The sequence below is a fragment of the Apostichopus japonicus genome, chromosome 18 (genome assembly GCF_037975245.1).
Source record: "Apostichopus japonicus isolate 1M-3 chromosome 18, ASM3797524v1, whole genome shotgun sequence".
In the NCBI taxonomy this organism is placed as follows: domain Eukaryota; kingdom Metazoa; phylum Echinodermata; class Holothuroidea; order Aspidochirotida; family Stichopodidae; genus Apostichopus; species Apostichopus japonicus.
This window is the reverse complement of record NC_092578.1, coordinates 18832293-18852239: the sequence shown is the minus strand read 5'-3', so window position 1 is coordinate 18852239 and position 19947 is coordinate 18832293. Positions and strand designations below refer to the sequence as shown.

Here is a 19947-nt window from a genome sequence, read left to right as displayed (position 1 = left end):
CCCTGCCCTACCCCCCCCCCCCACCACCACATGGGAATATCTCTACAGAACTCACTAGGTTTGATTTAAAGAATTTCAACACCAGGTTTGTTAAGGTAAGTAACTCAATACATTTTTCCCCTCCAGAATTTGTAGTACAGTGTATTGGCCGTTTTTTGTTAATTTCTTCACTTATATGATCTTTTCAAGAACAAATCCAGAAATTCATCATACATAAACTTATTTTTACTTTGTTGTTATACAATGTGCCTTTTCTTGGTTAAATTTAAGTAATACGATGGAAAAAACAAAAAGACAAAAGAAGAGATGGCAGTATTTCACTTCTTAAATATGACAACTTTCAATGTATATAATACATCAGACAAAACATATCACATCTTTATGTAAAAAGTCATGATCACTAAACCATTTATTTGAATTTAAGTTTTCTGAGACGACACACACAGACACACGCATACATACACAGAAGAGGAGCTTTGCTCATACTTTACTGAGAATGAAATTATGGAATTTTGAAAAAGCGAAAGACGTAATTTTAGATTTTGTCATTGTTGTAAATTCCTTGTCAGTTTCTAGCTGAAAGTTGCTCTAAAAACAATATGAAAAGAAACAAATGCCGCTGCTAAAAAACGGGAAAAAATCCGAAGAATATTAGTTGGTGTAACCAATTCTTATAGAACCTGATAAATGGAAGGGGAGTTTTTATTTCATAAAACCCATTTTCATCTCATCTTAAGTCCTGTTTAAAACCCTGTAAATGTAAACTTTGCTTGCTCTTTTTAAATTATGGAAGCAGTATCAGTTTTTTTTCGGTAATTTAAATTAAATGAGGTAGGCCTATGTAGCAAGGAATAACTTATCCAGTATCACATCACAAAATGCTATGCAAAATGCTTTGTAAATTACTATGCAAAATGGTCAGATTGCTATACAAGTACAAAGATGCAATGGCAGTTTTATTTTACACAGGAACACATAGTATTTTAAAGACAAAGGCTTCAGAGCCTTTGACACTGCTTACAGAACAATTTAAACACTACAATATTTCCTGCTATTGTAGTACACAAGCACTCTATAAGAGTGAGAGGAAGTCATTCTAATGATCAAAATACCTTACAACATCCCATAAAAATAACTGAAAAATGACAACAAAGTAGAAGAATAAAAAAGAAAAAAAAAGAAAGAGGAAGTTGCATAAATATAGTTTTTATTTTCAAGCGTTGTTAATCCTAATAGACCTAATTTTTTTTTGTATGGTACTTTTCTTTTAGTAAATGTAAACTGAAGAAAAAAATAACACTATTTACAAGTTTAAGGTAGGCTTGGGAGGAAGTACACCCACCATAGATGTATTAATGAGGAAAAAACCAAAAGAAAGGCAGACAAAACAAGAAACTGTAGCCTTCCATACTACCCCACTATATCTCCTACCCCCAGAATACACCCTCCTCAACCATGGACTGACCCCTACTGTACAAGCTCCCCTACCCATCACTTTCCCTCTCACACTATACACCCACCCTACAACACAGTATAAGACCTCTGGTATGAGTGAAACAGCATGAGTAAGTTAAGTACCCTCGGCATTAGTATGAGTACAAATACAATGTTTCTAAGAATAAGTACTAATACTCAATCTGTCACTAGTACCTACAACCAGGCCCAGATTAACCAACAGGCACAGTAAGCACTGTGCCTAGGGCCTACAAAGAAAATGGGGGCCTACGAAAATACCAGAGAGTGTGTAAACTGGAGTATACAACATACTTTTTCCCTTGCTTCTTTCAACTATAAGAAGTAGGCCGAATATCACTCTTACATTACCATTACTTGCACAACAATTTACTGGGTGGTTCCATTAGCAGTTACAAACTGCCATGAAACTTTTATTTACCAATAAATATAGTTATCTGCAACTTTGCAAGGCCTGGGAAGTGTCATTTCCTGCAATCTCTGAGGTATTTTAGCCAAAACAATTCTTTATGCGGTACGCACCAACCCATGTAGTGTTGAGTATTATTTACTTTCAAGCATTCTCAGGTCCTAGGGCTGAACAAAACACTTAATCCGGGCCTGGATACCACATTCCAAAATGCCCCGGTACGAGGAACATCCCACCCCCTGCTTCGTACCCCACTGCACCAAACAATAACAATATGCACAGCGTTATAATAGTGTGACCAGTTTGACTGATTTCTGTTCAACAGGATGTTAGTACATTGCATAAATAGTTAAATACCTATAACTTAATATAAATTCAATGTAAGGTAATTTGCTTTTGGTTTAATTACTACTAATTAAAGTAATAAAATATACTTTGCTTGAGATTAAAAACAAAAGGGTGAGGTGAAGTATTTCAAATGCAACTGACTTTTCCAACATATAACCAATCGTTATATTACAGTTGAAACAATCCGTATCGTGTTGTCTAAACCCATCAAATATCAGAAAACTTAAACCAAGTTCTAATCCAGTCCTAACAGATATATACATATATATACTCTACCACAGAGAAACTGGTAAGAGTAGATACACTATGTACAAATTTGAGGACTTACTGTGATAATTTCTTAGCATAGTAAGCAATACTATACTCAAATTTTCATATCTTGCGATGCCTTCTCTCCTTCCTAGCATGATAAAGTTGTTAAATTGTCGGCTAATATTAATCGACAAGGTTTTGTGACTAAACAAGTTTTCAGTTTGAATAATTTAGAGCTCTCTAAAACACAATGGTGCTGTTGACCCGCTTCAGTCAAGGGTCACCCAAGAAGGTACAACATTAACGAAGACAATCTGGGACTGCTGGTTAACCAATTACCCCACCCACCCCCACCCCCACCCCAGCCATATAATCTTACCATTCATCTTCCTTTAGAGTGAACAAAATGTCACATGTTATGTACTCAAATATGAAATGATATATACAGACCAGAAGAGCAAAACGTTAGACAGATTAACCAAAACAACAGATGAATAAACAAAAACAAAAACAATCATATAATAAAATAAAATAGACAAAATCACAAACATTAAGTCCAATTACTGAACTACGCAAAGATGATTCAAGGTTCTATTTTAGTTGCATTAGTAAAGTACCAAAGCAGTTAGTAAACAATTGGACTTTACAGAGGGCGCTATCGTATCGGTCCTAACATACGTTATCTGTGCTGTTTACAGATCTCTGAATCAAAGTGATACGATAGGACAAACTTGCTTACAGACACACTGGGTGATTGACTGTTCCAAGTTTCCGATTGTGCAATTGGACCAAACGGCAAAAAGCGCTTTAAGAGACACAAGCTCAATACGGTGCTTAAAATAATTCGGTTGACTTTAAAACCCTGTAAATATGTTTCAAAAGATCTCTTCTACAATAATTACAAATGAAATTTTATATACTGCTAGTAGTGATCAACTCACAGTACTGTTATGATCTACAAGCATAGACCGCAGCTTGTCAAGTTTAGCAGAACTAGATAGGACCGATATGACGGCGCCCTCTCTTAATTTTAGGGGGTGGCTGGAGAACCATATTATTCCAGCTTTTCTTTTCAACATCATGGGTAGACAGTTTAAGTATGACTGAAGGCAAAAACACAAATTGTGACATGTTATAGACTCTGATGCTATCACAACTGGTCGTCCCAGTCATATTTCTGTACCACTTTTTATTGTTTTGGGGAAAATGAACCTTTCGTAAAACAACAGAGGCTCATGAATGATAGTGACTGGACAATATGGTTCTAGTACATGTACACAGTTAGGTCAGCTCCTCAGTGGTATCAAACACAAGTTTTCATTATAGACACAGAAAAAAGGGAATTTTATGGCCTGAAATAACAGACATTTTGTAAAATGAATAAAACATCATCAAGGGGATAAATTGCGTATGATGTCATATCACGTATGATCTATTGTTTATGTGTAGCAAGAAGAACATTCATGTTGGTTGAGTTTTGCGATATTAATCTGAATTGATATTAATGATATTGCATCAGGGAATAAGGATCCGAGGTCATCCTTGATTTAGGCCCTTATAAGGGCATTCCAGATATTTGGTACATTTTAAAGACAATTTGTCTTGAAAACAAGGACAGCTAGAAACATTCTCTCCACTCAAATCGACAGAAATGTTCGGCCCTCGGTCATACTTTAAGACCGATACATAGATATTACCCTAAATTATTTTGGATTCATTCAATTGACCCCTCCAGTTAGAAAAGTAATAATCCAACCTCTTTCAGCATAATTCACATGTATTTGGTTTATATTCTGCTGCTGCTGGTGCTGCTACCCCCCTAGTCCATCTTCTCTGTGTAACTTTCTGATGATGATGTTCCTCCTTCCCCATTGCTAGCCTCTTCTTGTGCTTTCAGCTGTTGCGTCCACATACTGTGATAAACGCCTGCCTCTCCCAATTCCAGTAATTCTTCATGTCTGTTGCGAGTGACCAAGAAGTAAGACACCTGTTTTGCTAGATCTTACATGACATGTGCACAGCTATGTCAATCACACACATTAAAACTGTACCACTTATAAACAAACACTTCAGGCACTATTACCAAACTTGTTCAACTTGGTGCTGTTCATTCTATATAATTGCTTTAAATTGCTTTAAATTAGCTTTAAATTAGCAAACTACACTATACCATAAGACAATGGTTCTGCAAATTATGGGGAGCGAAAGTGGGTCTGGACGTTAGAAAATTTATCAAGAGCTCCGATGTCCATAGTCCAAGCAACATATCATACATTCTGGGGATTGACTCTGAGGGGTGATGGGAGGGGGGGGTCTGGTGGGTCATGGCTCAAACCTCATGTGAGCTACTGGGTTGTGGGCCTTAACTTTTGCAGATGGCTAGTGTAGGATACTGAACTACCCAGATTCGTTTGCCATGCTGACCTGCTGCATTTTCAGGATGCAAAAAACAGTTTTACTGTCTTATGATGTTTATATGACTTAAGTAAGAACTGACTACATACCTTCCTCTCTCCACAATGACACCTCCTTGAAGGACCAAGATCTGGTCTGCGTGGATAATCGTTGAAAGACGGTGAGCTACAATGATGGTGGTCCTGTTCTGGCAAACCAATGCTAGGGACGCCTGAATATTTCTCTCTGTTTTGGTATCTAGAGCTGAGGTCGCCTACAATAGATAAAAACAACGAAGAAGATGTATGGAAGGTGTTCCTTTTGCTAGCAGTTTTGTTTTATTTTATATACATTTGTTATGAACAACTCTTTGTTATTTATCACCTCATCTAGCCACATTTGTATTCTAAAATGAAAAACTCTTTGTTAATTAATTACCTCATCTAGTAGAACAACAGCAGGTGCTTTCAGTATTGTTCTTGCAATTGCAACCCTTTGTTTTTCTCCTCCACTGAGCTTGAGTCCTCTCTCACCAACAATGGTGTCATAACCTGTCAAAAATAAATGTAGATCAAAATAAAATAATATAAAACTGTTAGCAAACTGCTTATCCACTAGAGAGCCTGTGTAAGAGAATGTGTAAAAGTAAGTTGGCCTGACGTTTCGATCCTAGCAGGAGCTTCTTCAGAGGCTAAACGACAAGTCAAATCAACATAAAACAGAAGAACCAGTAACAATCCTACTAGCAGAATATTGTGCAGTTTCATATAGAATGAGGGGGTGTTAGTGTAAGGTTCTGCTAAATATTTGTGGAGTGTTACATTAGCTGTAAGCTATATTAATAGCATAGATTAGCAATAGAGAACAACATAGAGTATGATAGAGTACAACAGAATAGAGCAGAATAGACTAGAATAGAGTAAAACATTTTAATGTATGGTTCTAATAACCGTTTAATAAAGCCCATCATTTCTACACCCAGTTCTTATGACAGCAGTGAAAAGCTGAACTTATACATTCCCATATATCAGTACCCTGTCTTATATCATTTTTCACTTTTATTGCTGTTGTTATTACTTTTAGATTTTCTTAAGTTTGGTAATTTTATATTCCAGGTACTGGTTCTTTTGTACAGTGCTCCTGAGCATGTTTCATTTTCATGATAACAGCACTTTAATATTGGGTATTTATTATTATTGGTATTTATTATCAGTATTAAACTGACTTAAGAGAAATAATAATCCTAACAAAACCTTAACGAAAGGTATTAAAGTTGGGAAGACTTAGAGTTAACGGTGAATACAATCGAGAGAACCCTGAGTGTTAGATAAGATCTAGATATTCTGAGTACAGGCTTGAGGCAGGCGTATTGAGTAGGTTTGAGGTGAAATTTTTCTCACCTTCGGGGAACGTTTGTATCCTGGCATGAATGTCTGCGGCATCCGCAGCATTATATACCTCGTCGTCTGTACTATCAATCTTACCGTACCGGACGTTATACCTAGACAAAAAATCAAAAACAAACAAATAAACGTTTCCTTTAAAGGAAGGAAAAACGTGATATTATAACAACATTCCTGTGCAGCGGTTTATGTTGTGATAGTACAACAGCTACGTATTATGAGCAAAAGGACTGATAGCTTGTAGCTTCCACTTTCGTTTCAAACTAGAAGAGGCGTAGAAGAGGCGCAATCATGCACTCACTGGCCGACAGAAAATTACAAAAACTTCTAGCGTACAATAGATAAAAATATGACATGTATGTGTGTTATGACCTTAACAGTCAGAAATTCTTGTACATTGTTTCAAAAGTTGCAAAATATAGCACCATTTCTGAGCATTTAAGCACCTCCCATTTCACAATATTTCCCAAAAAAGGAGGGGACAAGCCTTTCCACTGGACAACTTAACATATTAGAACCCCCACCCCCGTCCCAGTTAGAACCCCCACCCCCGTCCCAGTTTACAAAATAGGTGGTTGGGCCCCTGCTAAGCAGAAACAACGTCTGATGGAATTATATCTTACACTTACACGATGAACAGTAAACGTTATACAATTAATAGTTGATACTGTAATATGAAAATAAAGCATTAAAACAATGGAAAGATATAAATATGCCATTATGTGATACTCACATGATTTTATTGTTAAATAGTACTGTATCCTGGGGTACAACACCAATGGCCTTCCTTAGGGAACTCTGAGTCACCTGAAGATGTAGGGACAAGACAAAGACAAACAGTAACGTAACCGAGTCTGATTGGCTAGTATGATATATCAGCAGTTGCCATGACAATGATATAACTATACATTTAAATTACAACAGATAACTGACCGAGTCTGATTGGCTAGTATAATATATCAGTAGTTGCTATGACAATGATATAACCATAAATTTAAATGAACAACAGAAAACTTGACCGAGAATTTATGAAACATTAAAGATGGCAGAGAAGTATATGGCTAGAATCTGATCACCACCAACTTTAATAGGGCTGGATAGCTGGTTTGGTAGAGCGCTAGGCTAGGAGGATACTGTTTCGAATCCCATTCTAACTTAATTTCTTTCCTCTTTTTGCATCTTGATATAACAGAAGATTCTCAGATAATTATTAACATCTGACAGCACACAACCTGATTGTGATTGGCCAAAAAAAAAAAAACTTTTGTCAACAAGAAGAAAGGAATAAGCTCAACAAATTTTTAATATGACTTTTTAAATGTTGGTGTAGGTTCTACTTTAAAGTTTAACACTTTAGTCAATAGAACCAAAACAATTTCATAGCAGACTGCAGATGTAGCTTATGCCTTGCCTCATTTGCATATCAAAGTCGGGGCATAAGTTTAATTTAATATTTTAAAGGGTAGCTTTTATCTCCCGTGCAAATATCTGGGTTAGAAGAATTATTTCCATAACAGTTACAAAGGACCCTGCATAAGTTCCTCTGTGCAGGAAAGAAATTAATCTGGTGGGATGTAAAACAATGATAAAAACTATGAACATTTACAACTGGAATACAGCTAAATGATAAAAATCTTAAGAAGATATGACTGATTTATCTGGAGATAATATATTCAAAAAACAAGATTATAAATATTTGAAACACATTTATAGCAGTCACCAAAACCAGTCAGTAAATCTCACCTCTGTGATGTCTTGTCCGTCAATCTTAATCGATCCTTCCTGAACCTCGTAGAACCGGAATAAGAGTCTGATGATGGTGCTCTTACCGGCTCCAGAAGGACCCACCTGATTGGCAGAGCAAAACAAGTACCACAGATTATCGTACAACTCCCAACGTGGATGGGAGGTGGGGGTGGCGGGGAGGGGAGGGGAGGGGAGGGGAGGAGGTAAAAAAACATTGAATTTTTAAGAGTGAAAATATGAATTCCATTCCAGCAGATCTATTGATTCATTCATGAAGAATGAAGAAATAAACAACAATCAAAAATGAATAAAACAACAATAATACAAGGCAAAACAAAAGAGAACAAAACTAAACAAAATGAAATGGGTTATTTAACAATTGATGGAATAATTCACAGTGTGCGACAAGTTTCATTCCTTTGCTATTGTATCATACCAAACACCTTTGACAGTCTGAGTACAATGTAAACTTTAATTAGGAGCTTAATATTCTTTGCTATGAGAGAGTACTTAGCCTTGAAGGAAATAAACTTTAAGTAAATCTTGACTGAATCTACAAACTGTTTCAGTGAAAAACCAAGTTTTTTACCAGAGCAAGTGTCTGACCGGGCTCCACTCTGAATGAAACATTGTTAAGGATTGGTTTCCTGAAGAAAAAAAACAACAAAAAACATGAATGACAGGATGTTACATGTCCATACCACTGTAAAAATAAATAAACGTGTAGACAATGATATATATACGTAATTGAGGTTTTTGATTTTCTATATTTTTCATGTGCTTTGATGTACACTGTGTTGGTACGCATGTATTCACTGTTTTAGTGATATAATAAAGTTGAATCAAATCAGATAAAATCAAAATGAAATGCAAGTGAGATTTCTGTAAAGCTGCGTTTTTGTGCCGGTCTGGACAGAACACGCCTCTGCGATACTCGCACGAAGCCATGTTACATTTAGACAAAATAAATCAGATACCCCAACCCCCCCTCACCCACCCCTGTCCTAACTAAAGAGGTCTATGCAGTTAAAACCATTCAGTGGTTTCTAATAAGTGTTTCTAAGTGACTCAATGTTTATAACAATCCTTAAAAATTCTGTGCCCAATACATCTTCAATAAAAGTAATGTTTTATTTTTCATTTGTAATCCTAAATGCATACTTCCATCAGTACTGTTATAATTTTGTTGTACAAAAGCAAGATATTCTTTTATCTTTTGTTTCTTTCAAAATTTAGAGGCCCTGGCGTTTCAATCTTGGCATGAATCTTCTCCAGAGGGCTGTTAGCTGAAACAACACCAGACTAAGGACACATATCAAAGGAGACACCACTAAATTGGACATAATGCAGGACACATTTTCAGGGATGAGCCTGGGGTAAAAAATAATCACACAACTTTGCAAAAATTGCAGTATAGGCTCCAGTTTGTGTATGCTACAGTGTGTTAGGATAATAGTTTTTGTCCCCGAGGTAGAAAAGAAATCACGGATATTCCACGAATTCGCGGAAAAAGCTCATGCCTGCATTTTAAAGGAGACAGATGGACAGACCACTAAACTGGACATCCTGCATATCGTAAATTTGCATTATTCTTACAATCCATTTTCAATATGTTTTTTAATATGTTATGAACAAAGAATTGTGATCATTCAAGTTTCAGGATAAGGAAAGACATCAATTGACACTTACTCTATATTGTAGTAAAAGCTGACTTGATCAAATTCCACTCTGCCTTGAGAAACGGCTAGTTTCATAGAATCGTCTCGATCTGTGATCTAAACGAGAGCATGCAAGACAAAGAATAGTAGAAGGATTTGCCAAAAACAAAATGGGGCACTTTAAAACAAACCTGCCCCCTCCCCTCACACCCTGGAAAGTCAAAGAAGCAAAAATAGACACCAATAGTGAGCTCTCTGGTGGTTTAAGTGGTACAGTTGTGGCGGTCTATCTGGGTTAATCCTTTTTATTGTAAATCGACTAACCGTTTTAATCTTTGAGAGTTAACGTTATCGAAATAGCCAAAGTCTGACTGAGAATGGTTGCGCCTTTGGGCATTGAGCTTGAAGGTAAGACCATACGAAGCTAAACATAACCATAGAGGGGTGTAAGATAACACTTACAGGATGGTGGTCTCTTTCAAATTGGACAAAATAATTATGGCTTTAAGATGAAATGCCTTAAGTTGATATATGATGAATGTTCAGTGTGTTTTAAATCTCTTCTTGGCCAGTGTTGTTCTGTACTTTTGGCAGTGGTAAGAACATTTTTACTTACTTTCAAATATATCATATCAAGTTTTCATAATTAAAATGACATTTAAGGCATTTATATTTTAATTTGCCCATGGAATAACAGAGCTACATAATTAATAATTTATACTGCAATTTTACACTGGAATTATCTGAAACTGACAAGTGCAGGGAAAAGTGTAACCAAAGTTACAGTGAGCGGTAGGAATCTCTTATTTTCTTGATTTTTTCCCTCCTTTTTCACCTGACTGCTTTCTTTCTTTTTAACTGTCCCTTTTACATGGAATGCATTTTTCACAGGCCAGCTAGGGTTTCTTGGGCTCTTACTTTAACATTTTTTTTTTATACACATCATTATTGTTTACATTTCTTGTCATTGTAAACACAGGGATGAGCCTGGGGTGACAACAAAATCACAGAACTTTGCAAAAATTGCGGTATAGGCTCCAGATTGCGTATGCTACATTGTGTTAGGATAATAGTTTTTTTACCGAGGTAGAAAAGAAATCACGGATATTCCGCGAATTCGCGGAAAAAGCTCATGACTTGTTAACAGACTAACCTGGTACATAGATACTTATACAACAACAAGATAAAAAGATGCCAAGATAAGAAACAAAAGTAAACAGCCCTCACCTCTAATTTTTCCTCCAACAAATCAATCATATTTTCCATGTCAATGAAAGCCTGCTGGATCATTCTGACCAGAAAAAGAAAAGGGAGAAGACTTATTAATATTACAAATAGCATTCTCTGACATGTAAAAACTGGTCACCAAACTTGTCAAACTTTGTACATCTACAATAAATTCTATTAGGACTTGGGGTTAGGACCCTAAGATTCACAAATATGTCCAGAGATTCTGCTGAACAGTATACGTAAGCAATTAGAAATTTGCCTTGAAAGATATGACGAGGAAAGGTCCAAGCCAGGGAATCTCTTTGAGGTAACTGTAAAAAAACTTTGAGTGACAGTAATATTTGACTGTCTAGCATATTTGGGTGAGCATATTTGATGTCTACACTGATGGCCTTTCCATCAGCAAAATAATTCTGAAAATTTTCACTATGACCAAGAATACAAGTTATGTTTACTGCTGCAAAGTTTAAGTACAGAGAAAGATTTACATAAACACAGACGGACAATGAAATCTACCGTATGGATTTGTTGGCGAGGCTAGATATAAGCAAAAATTATGCACACAGTGCCTGTATCATGGAGATGAAGTTTAAAACAAAGGGACAAACCTGTAGTAAGTTCCAAAGAAATTAAGTGGTGTATACAACTGCATGATATAAGTTGTAAACAGGACGTAGTCACCGACCTTCAAGTAAACAATAATAAATATGACAATAATTAATAATAAATAAAAAAAATTGCAAGAAATTAACAAAATATGAAAAACATGACACTTTACCTTGTATTGATTGATAGGTAAAATGCAAGTGTGGGGGGGGGGGGATGGGGGGTAAGATGGTGGTGTGGAGGGGCTTTGTCATTAGTGGATACAAATTCCTTGGCAGAAATTCACTTTCTGTTTTAACATTAAACAATGGTGACAATTTTGTACCCATTCGAAAATTAAACAATTGTTATTGTAGTTCATCTGTCATAGTGGTGTTACAAGTTATATGATTTCAAATTGATCAAGTCGATCAATATTTTGAATAATCTCCAGCAGATTCGTTCAATTTTCTTTTCTATAAATTCCAGTTCAGTGTTATCTGCCTAGATGGAAAGAGCTGCTTAATATTGTTACTATGGCAATTGAACTTATTCACTTCGGTATGGCGGGCAGTTAGATCTGGGAATTAAACGTTCAACGAAAATGTCTCTCCCATCGACTTTGGAAGATGTAGAAAGGATTGTTTGGGTGTGTGAATTGTCCCTTAGCAACCAAATCAAATGACCTGCAACGCTTGATGTTACTCACCGTCAGTTTACTCTGGTGAACGAACCAGGCACACAGGAGACATCCAACTAACATGCCTGAGTTGACGATGATGTTCTGAGCTGTATTCAAGAGTGAAAGAGTAGCGACAGATTTCCATTCACTAACCTAATAAGGAAAAAGAAAGAAACAATAAAACAATAAAATGAAATATTTTTTGATTGAATTGATCTGGTAAAGTTTGTAAACAAAACTTCTAGATGGTCTCTTATCTTGCTCATTTTGTAAAAAAAACTGTTTGTATATATTGAAAAAGTTTTGGAAAAATTGCAGACAAACTGGCTCTTTGAAATCCAAACAAAGCCACTTTACATTAGCCAAATTCAAACCGAGCTGACGATCAACCGATGCTTATAAACACCGAATACTAAGCCTGACAAAAGTTACGCCCGAATGTTTCGATGCTTGCAGGATTTCCTTTATAATTATTGTTCATCAGCATTTCAATCACATATATACGTTACTCTCGATTGTTGACTGTTTTTCTCTCTCCCTCTCCCCCCCCCCCCCTTCAGGATAAAACAACTGACTCAATAATGGAAACATCGAGTCCCATACTTCCCTTAATTTTTCAAACCACACAAACAAACCTGATAATCTTTAATGGCCTCGTCGTATCTTTCGACTTCAAATTCTTCGTTGCTGTAATATTTGACGGTCTCGAAATTTAGAAGAGAGTCTACTGCTTTCTGTTTCATCTTGTTATCTTTCAGGTTCATATCTCGTCGGAATTTTGTTCTCCACTCGGTGATGTAGATTGTAGCGACTGTGAAGATCAAAGGTCAATTTCAAATTTTTTCCTTTAGTTTAATATTCTTTGCACCCACCTGCAGCAGTGAAGGTGCACCCACAAGTGCACCCACAGCAGTGAATTTTCTTTGCACCCACATAGCTTTACAGCAGTGAAGGTATCCTTTTTGATTATATATCGTATTCCGGATATTTTATTGGATTTTACTGGATATTTTAAAGTTCAACCACTGATCATCTCTAGATTATTCTGTTGCAAAAGAAACTTTCAACAACATGTAACATCTGCGGTAGTTTTCATTGACTTGCGTTCCCGAACGCAGCATCTCCACACCAAACAGCAGGTTCATTATGTCTAACCTATGAACTGATATTGCCTGTTTAAAATGTAAAACAAGTTAGCCCCAAAAGGTAAATTATTTTATATATTATTTTACATATAAAAGAGCTTGAAATAGGTAATCTACAGAAGCTTAAAAGTACCATCAACGTAAGAAAACTTTGCCCCAATAAACCAACATTTTTCAGTAAATTGTAGAGATAACAAGATAATATCTTATCAAAATTTAGAAAAAAGGTTGGATTGCTCAGTTGCTTTAACTGAGCATTTGAACATTTTTCTGTGACATGTTTAATTGACAACTTATCAGATCTCGTTAATTCAAAATTTTTCTGCAAAATGTTAAATTGATCACTTCATTCCAAGTGAGCAAGTGAACAATTTTCTGCAAAATGTTTAATTGACAAATTATGCAGAAGTAGTATTATTTATGCGATACTAACAGTGAAGGTAAATAAACCAGACACAAATGGGAAAGGCAGATTGCTATTTTTTTCTAGTGAGGAATGGAAGAAGTGAAGAGAGCATTACTTACTGAGGTACAAAGTCATAGCACAAAAGATGATGACACCAAACCAGGGGTTGAAGGCAGTCACAAAATAAACGATGGCAATGGCGATATCGGCAATGGTCGGAAAAATGTTGAAAACCACGTAACTGGGGATAATGAAAGGAAACACGATACAGATGAGTTGGAAATCACACACATAAAATAAGAAGATACTTACACAATACCAACGAATTATTCAGAGATGTATACATTGCTTTAAACTGAATATCTTTCAGAAGTCTTTCAGCAATTTTAAAGTTGACTTCAGTGTTATATGTACATTTATTGTGCCATAGCACAAGATTTATATTTCTTAACACACCTCCATTGTTAGTCATTGATTTTGGTAAATTTTTCAAAAAGAATGGGTTACTAAAATTTCATAAAAATACAGTTTCTTACAACAATACCATTACCTCCTTATGATACACAGCTACACAATTTTCAGATGTTATCATTCCCTAAATCAGAGATGTTCATTGAACCTGACCTAAATCAATAGGGACCTTGTACTCTTTAGAGGTAGTGACATTTATCATACGGTAGGGCATAACAATGACAGATACATACAAAATTATAAACACATACATGCCAACTTGACTTGACGGGTTACATTCCCAGCTATGTCACGTATCCAGCACTCAGTGAAGTGGCTTTAAACAAGTGGAGTCCAATTTAAAAGCTAGAATATTTTACAAAAACTGTGTTTTTTGTCCCTTCCCATATGCTGGGAATTTAATTCCAACTGTATCATTAACTGTCTTTCCACCTGTCACAGTGATTGCTGCTAACGGAACTCTGTCAAAAGTCAACCTTTCATATAGTATTAAAGAATAGATATCTCCCTACACCCTTGACATGGATAACCCTCTAAAACTTGACATACCTCAGCAAACTGTTGATACTTGTGGTACCTCTGTCCATGATCCTTAAAACTTCACCAGTTTTCCGGTTTAAGTGCCATTGAAGGGACAAACTAAAGAGATTAAAAGAAAAGAAAAGAAAAATGAAAAGGAGGGATGTTTCTGTCTCGACCTATGTTTGCCCTACGTGTAACTCGTATAAAAGTTACCAAAAATGCCTGAAACTACTTTCATAAAATTGGATTTGTTTTAATTGGTTTTAAGTCATATTATAACAGTCATTTCGTCGTTAATGATTGTAAATGTATTCTCTTTGAAGGAAATGACTAAATTTTTATTAATGTGACTGAAACCTGGGTAAACTGATACACACAACGATAGATATAGATAATATCAGCTATATATATATACATATATATATATATATATATATATATATTATCAACCAAACAGGAAATACCTTGGCCTCATGCAATATCATAATTCTAAAGGGTAATTTAAGTAGCCTAACTAACTAATCATGTTTTTTCCAATTTATTTGCTATTATTGCTATGGTAACTAACTTGCTAACCTTCTATTGTAAACAAGATTTAAAAACTTCATCAGAACAAACAAGTTTGCATAGCTTACCCATGCAGATGTGCAAAAAGTCTGACCATAATCCCCTTGGTCGTAAACTGCTGAACACGAATCCATAAGAAAGCGCGAAAATTGGTGAGGAAACCAAGTCCACCTGAAAGACGAGATTTGATTGAAGCTGATAATGAACCACGGACAAGTTGTTTTATCTTTGCCTTCAATTCACATTGACTGGTTTATCGCTTATCATACCAAAAAAGTAACCACCGACAGACCCAATCCTACACCCCCCCCCCCAACCCTCCAAAAGAGTAAACAAGAAGTGACCAAATAGATTCAGCTAACTTGTACTTACCAAATCCACCTCCTTGCATTAGTTTGCAACCGATACTCAAAAGAATGTATTGCCATGGGAACTCTACATCGTGGGACTTGGTGACAGTCAGAGCATCAACTGAGCAGTGAAACAAAAGAAAAGATTGTTTTATTAATGATACCGAAATCAAATTTGATAAGGTTTCGTGTAATCATGTAAAAATGAGCATGATCACCGTACATTCATTAGGTAAACTGTCGTCTCTCACAACTTATCAAACATTATCACTAGTGACATAATTTAAATAAGTTTGAAGTACAATAACTATGTATTACAATGCATTACTATGATTACTATGCATTACTATGCATATCTTCTTCTTTTGTTCAATTTTCATCTTCTGTTACGGTAACCAACAATCACAGTATCACAGTGAAAGGTCAAAACACCTCCTAGTTCATATACTCAAGTTAAAGGTATGATATTCTATAAATAAAAAAATAAATGAAAAATTCCACCTTCTAAGTTGTAAAATACTTTTATTATTAGGATGACTACTGAAATATTTATAATCACTTTTAGTGACTCAATTCTATGAGGCTCTAGAACAGGAAGTTCTACTCACTTATCAACTTATTCAGGACTGGAACGAAGACATTGACCACTCTGCCTGCTACCAGCAACATTATGCATATAAGGACCCTGAATTGCATGAGATAGTGTCCTCGAGGCCAGACATACGGCCAAACAGTCTTGATTTTCTTCCAAGCACTTGCCCACGTTGAAGGTTGGTTTGCTGTAGAATCCTCATCCTCCTGAAAAACACATGAACACAAAAAACAAAGTTCTAGCAAAGACTGCCAGATAAATATGCACGACTTTCTATTATTCCGTTAACATTAAGGTAACTGATTACACTTTCGACGAAAAATGTATACAAAACAAAATTGAAAAACCTTCAGTGTGTGTCATTGTTTGCATAAAAATTTATATATAAAAATTAAAATATTACTGCCAACACATCAAAAGCAGGCATCCAACCAATGTTCTGCAGATTTTACCAAAGAAAGCTCATTGAAAATAAATATTTGTCAAATCTAATCAAATCACCCATCTTTTTCAATCAAACTGGAGTTGGGTTTGGTTGATCAGTACAGTATGTTTTATCATCATCCAATTATATATTAAATACAATAGGCACCGCTGATCTGCCGAGATAATAGATAATCTCTAGTATTGTTTGATATTGGTTCAGCCTTGCTGCAGGGGATTTTGTAGAACTCTCTGCTGCAGCTTTTTATTTTATTTTAACACAGTACTTCAATAAATGCCATGCCATAGGAATTTGCACTCTTACCCACCAGAATTATGTGAATTGGCCAATATGTCTATGTGTCTTTCTACTCTTGAATATGCAGCTCAGATTTGGGACCCTTATAAGGTCTCAGACCAAGATAAAATAGAAAAAATTCAAAGGAAGGCAGCATGTTTTGTAACTCCAATCCAGCGTCACTGAGATCTTGAAGACTTTGAAGTGGGAACCCCTCACAGAAAAAAGGGAAAGGGCCAGACTTATGCTCTTTTACCAAATTATTAATGGCCTAATTGCAGTCCAAAACGACACTAATTCCTTCTTGAAACCAGGGAGGTATGGCCGCTATACACAAATTCCACATAATCATCGTGCTTTTCAGTATAGTTTCTATCCTAGGACTATAAAAGACTGGAATACACAATCCTTGGCTGTTAAAGAGAGCCCTGGTCTTTAGGTGTTTAAGACAAGATTGCCCACGCATTGTTATTAGCACTGCTGCACTGCGCACCAACATCCTCGTTGTGATACCCGAGAGTGGTTTTTAACAAGCACTTAACAGAAACAGAAACTTGCAGAAGTATATGCTATTTGACACCCCAGCATGCCATGAGCAAAGGTTGTTTACATGGTTTACCCACCTGATAGTTATCTACTGGGACTGGTTGACTGTTGATCATCAAGGCATATCCTGTTGGAGGTAAACCAGGGGCTCTCATACCAAATGCAAAGAGCAACAGTGAGCAGAAGAGCCGTCCCAACCAAAGACCAAATTCCACTTTATCTAAATCGTTCTCCAAATCGAACCACCATTCTGAACTGCCGATAGATATCACCGCCAGGAATTCTGCAACCACTGCAATTGTCCAGAAGAGCAAGAGGATGGTACCGTGGCCTCTACGAGTCCTGGTAGCAAGAGTCCTTGTGCGTTCCACGTACAACACCAAGGAAGCGATGAGGTATGCTGCCGAATAGAAACAGCCGCTGAGTTCCAGGTATCCATGTAGTGGTTTGGGTCCGAGTACCCCGTGGACGACAACACGAGTGATATGAAGAGCCAACACGCAGAGATGTAACAAAGTCTGAACACGGAACCAAAACGGTTTGGGCTTGTGTTCTTTCCTCCAAGTGACAGCTTTCTTCCAGAATGCTAAAACTTCTAAGATACCGAGGACCATCAGGAACAACAAGATGGAGGAAGCCAATGTGTTACAAAAACATTGGGAGAGTCCTTGATCTATCCATACATCAAAGAGACTGTAATTCCCTGGACAGAATGGAGCCCTATTGGAGGTCTTCATGAGGTATTTCATTCCAAAAGACATCTGTGTCACGAAAGAGGAAAAGAGGTTGTCAAGTAATCAAACATGGCTGCCCACCAACCAAAGCACAACCTTATTTGTTAGTTCACTGTCCTGATATTGGCTAATAGGAATTAAGTCAGAGCCTAACAAGTTATCGTAACTGGCATTAATTTACATGATTTCTTCTTAAGTGAAAGAGGATTTGTTTATGAAATCAGGTGCAACAGTCAGCTGTGTTCACTCAACAATATCATTGACCTAAAGAACTGCATACAGTTGTATTACTAGCAACATAATGTGTGTCACCATGAAAAAAAAACCTGAGGCCCTATTATTTCTTATTTTTTTTCTTCTGCTCAACGTCCTAGATAGAGAGTACATAAAAAAGGTTTTGGCAATATACGTGAACGCTAGATATCCTTACCGTAAATCCCAGTACTATTAGGCCCTAGTAATGCACATAATGCACAGTCATACGGAAATTCGCGGAAATAGTCCTAGCCTAATACTAGCGGTACACAATATAGATACAAACACGGTTCGGATCCAAACAAGTTTTAGTTTTCTAAAAACAAAATAATATTTAAAACGGAATAGCTTAGATTGAAATCATGCTTACCGCAACGGCTACTTCTCACGTATCGAACACAAAAATTATGAGATAGGCTAGATAACTGCAAATTAAATTTAACTGGTTCGGATCGTTTGTCAACGCTGCCTGAAAACTTCGTTCACAATGGCCTTGTGGTGTAAGTTGCGTAAATTAACCTTCTGTCCGCGGGACATCATCCTTCCACAAACAGGAACTTGTAATATTCTTAACACACTCTTAAATTCAATAAACTTAAGATATAGTTCATTATTTATTCTATAATTTTAACACGTTTTATTTAAGAAACGGCGATAGAATTTAAATGACCTTTGACTGCGATCAGTTGTAGATTATATTTCACAATTTATGATATCTACCACCTAAATATGATAATTTAGAACTTAAAGTTACGAAATACGTGACTCGACAAAATTTACAGAAGTATGTTCCTCTAATTCTCTCTGATTCTCGCACTTTCCTCATGTTTACGTTATGTTACAATGCAGATTTAGGACCTAACACGCCACCGGACACACCATGGCACTTTTTAGAAAGTATCAACTGCAAGGTGGCATTATTTCTTTTACCAAAATCAAATGATATCTATGATTAAGCAATAAGCAAGAGTTTTCTCACGTAGGCTACTCTTCCACGGGTAAGAGGAATGAAATATTTACCCCCAACAAGTTGCACACAAGTAAAGGAATGATTACAGACATTAAAAAATATGAAAAATGTCAATATATTGCCTTTATAACATGCATTGTGCTTGAAAATGACGGCGATGGAACAAGATATGAAGAAATTTTTCTTTCGGCCCTTTAGTCCTAAGTTTATCGATATGAGTGAATGAGTATGCATGACGTTGATTTACTTTGCCTCAATTAAATTAATCCGTAGTATCACGTGACTAAATGTATTATTGTGATTGGCTGGAAGTATACCATAGATGTAGGATCTTTGGTCTTCGCACGTAAAAGCTCATGAATAACTTCTTCAATTATAATCAAATCACCGACCGAAGAAATATGCCAAAACAATTATTGTCTTTCGAAGTAATCATATTTCCTGACTTTGGTAGTTCGATCCCTTCAACTGGGCATGCTGCAAGACAT

General features: G+C 36.2%; 1 protein-coding gene across 1 annotated transcript; it reads right to left on the bottom strand.

Annotated features, from left to right (window-relative positions):
* Positions 1-321: 321 nt before the first annotated feature.
* On the bottom strand, positions 322-19013 carry LOC139958604 (ATP-binding cassette sub-family B member 6-like). Its single transcript, XM_071955787.1, has 19 exons — positions 18860-19013; positions 17578-18261; positions 16250-16439; positions 15664-15762; positions 15360-15462; positions 14752-14841; positions 13851-13972; positions 12816-12991; positions 12208-12333; positions 11522-11598; positions 10911-10974; positions 9715-9800; positions 8615-8672; positions 8023-8127; positions 7013-7086; positions 6277-6377; positions 5315-5427; positions 4987-5150; positions 322-4440 (listed from the first exon to the last, which is right to left on the bottom strand). Exons 2-19 carry the CDS (start codon positions 18259-18261, stop codon positions 4302-4304), a joined length of 2571 nt encoding a protein of 856 aa, XP_071811888.1. The 5' UTR covers positions 18860-19013; the 3' UTR covers positions 322-4301.
* Between the last annotated feature and the right edge of the window lie 934 nt (positions 19014-19947).

Bases quoted from the DNA above. Each gene is read 5' to 3' on its own strand.
- LOC139958604 (XM_071955787.1), bottom strand. From the start codon at position 18,261: ATGTCTTTTGGAATGAAATACCTCATGAAGACCTCCAATAGGGCTCCA. The intron at 15,763-16,249 runs GTGAGTAGAACT...TTCACTGCTCAG, and splicing joins AGTCCTGAATAAGTTGATAA to TTGATGCTCTGACTGTCACC. The intron at 9,801-10,910 runs GTGAGGGCTGTT...GCTCTCGTTTAG, and splicing joins TGTTGGAGGAAAAATTAGAG to ATCACAGATCGAGACGATTC.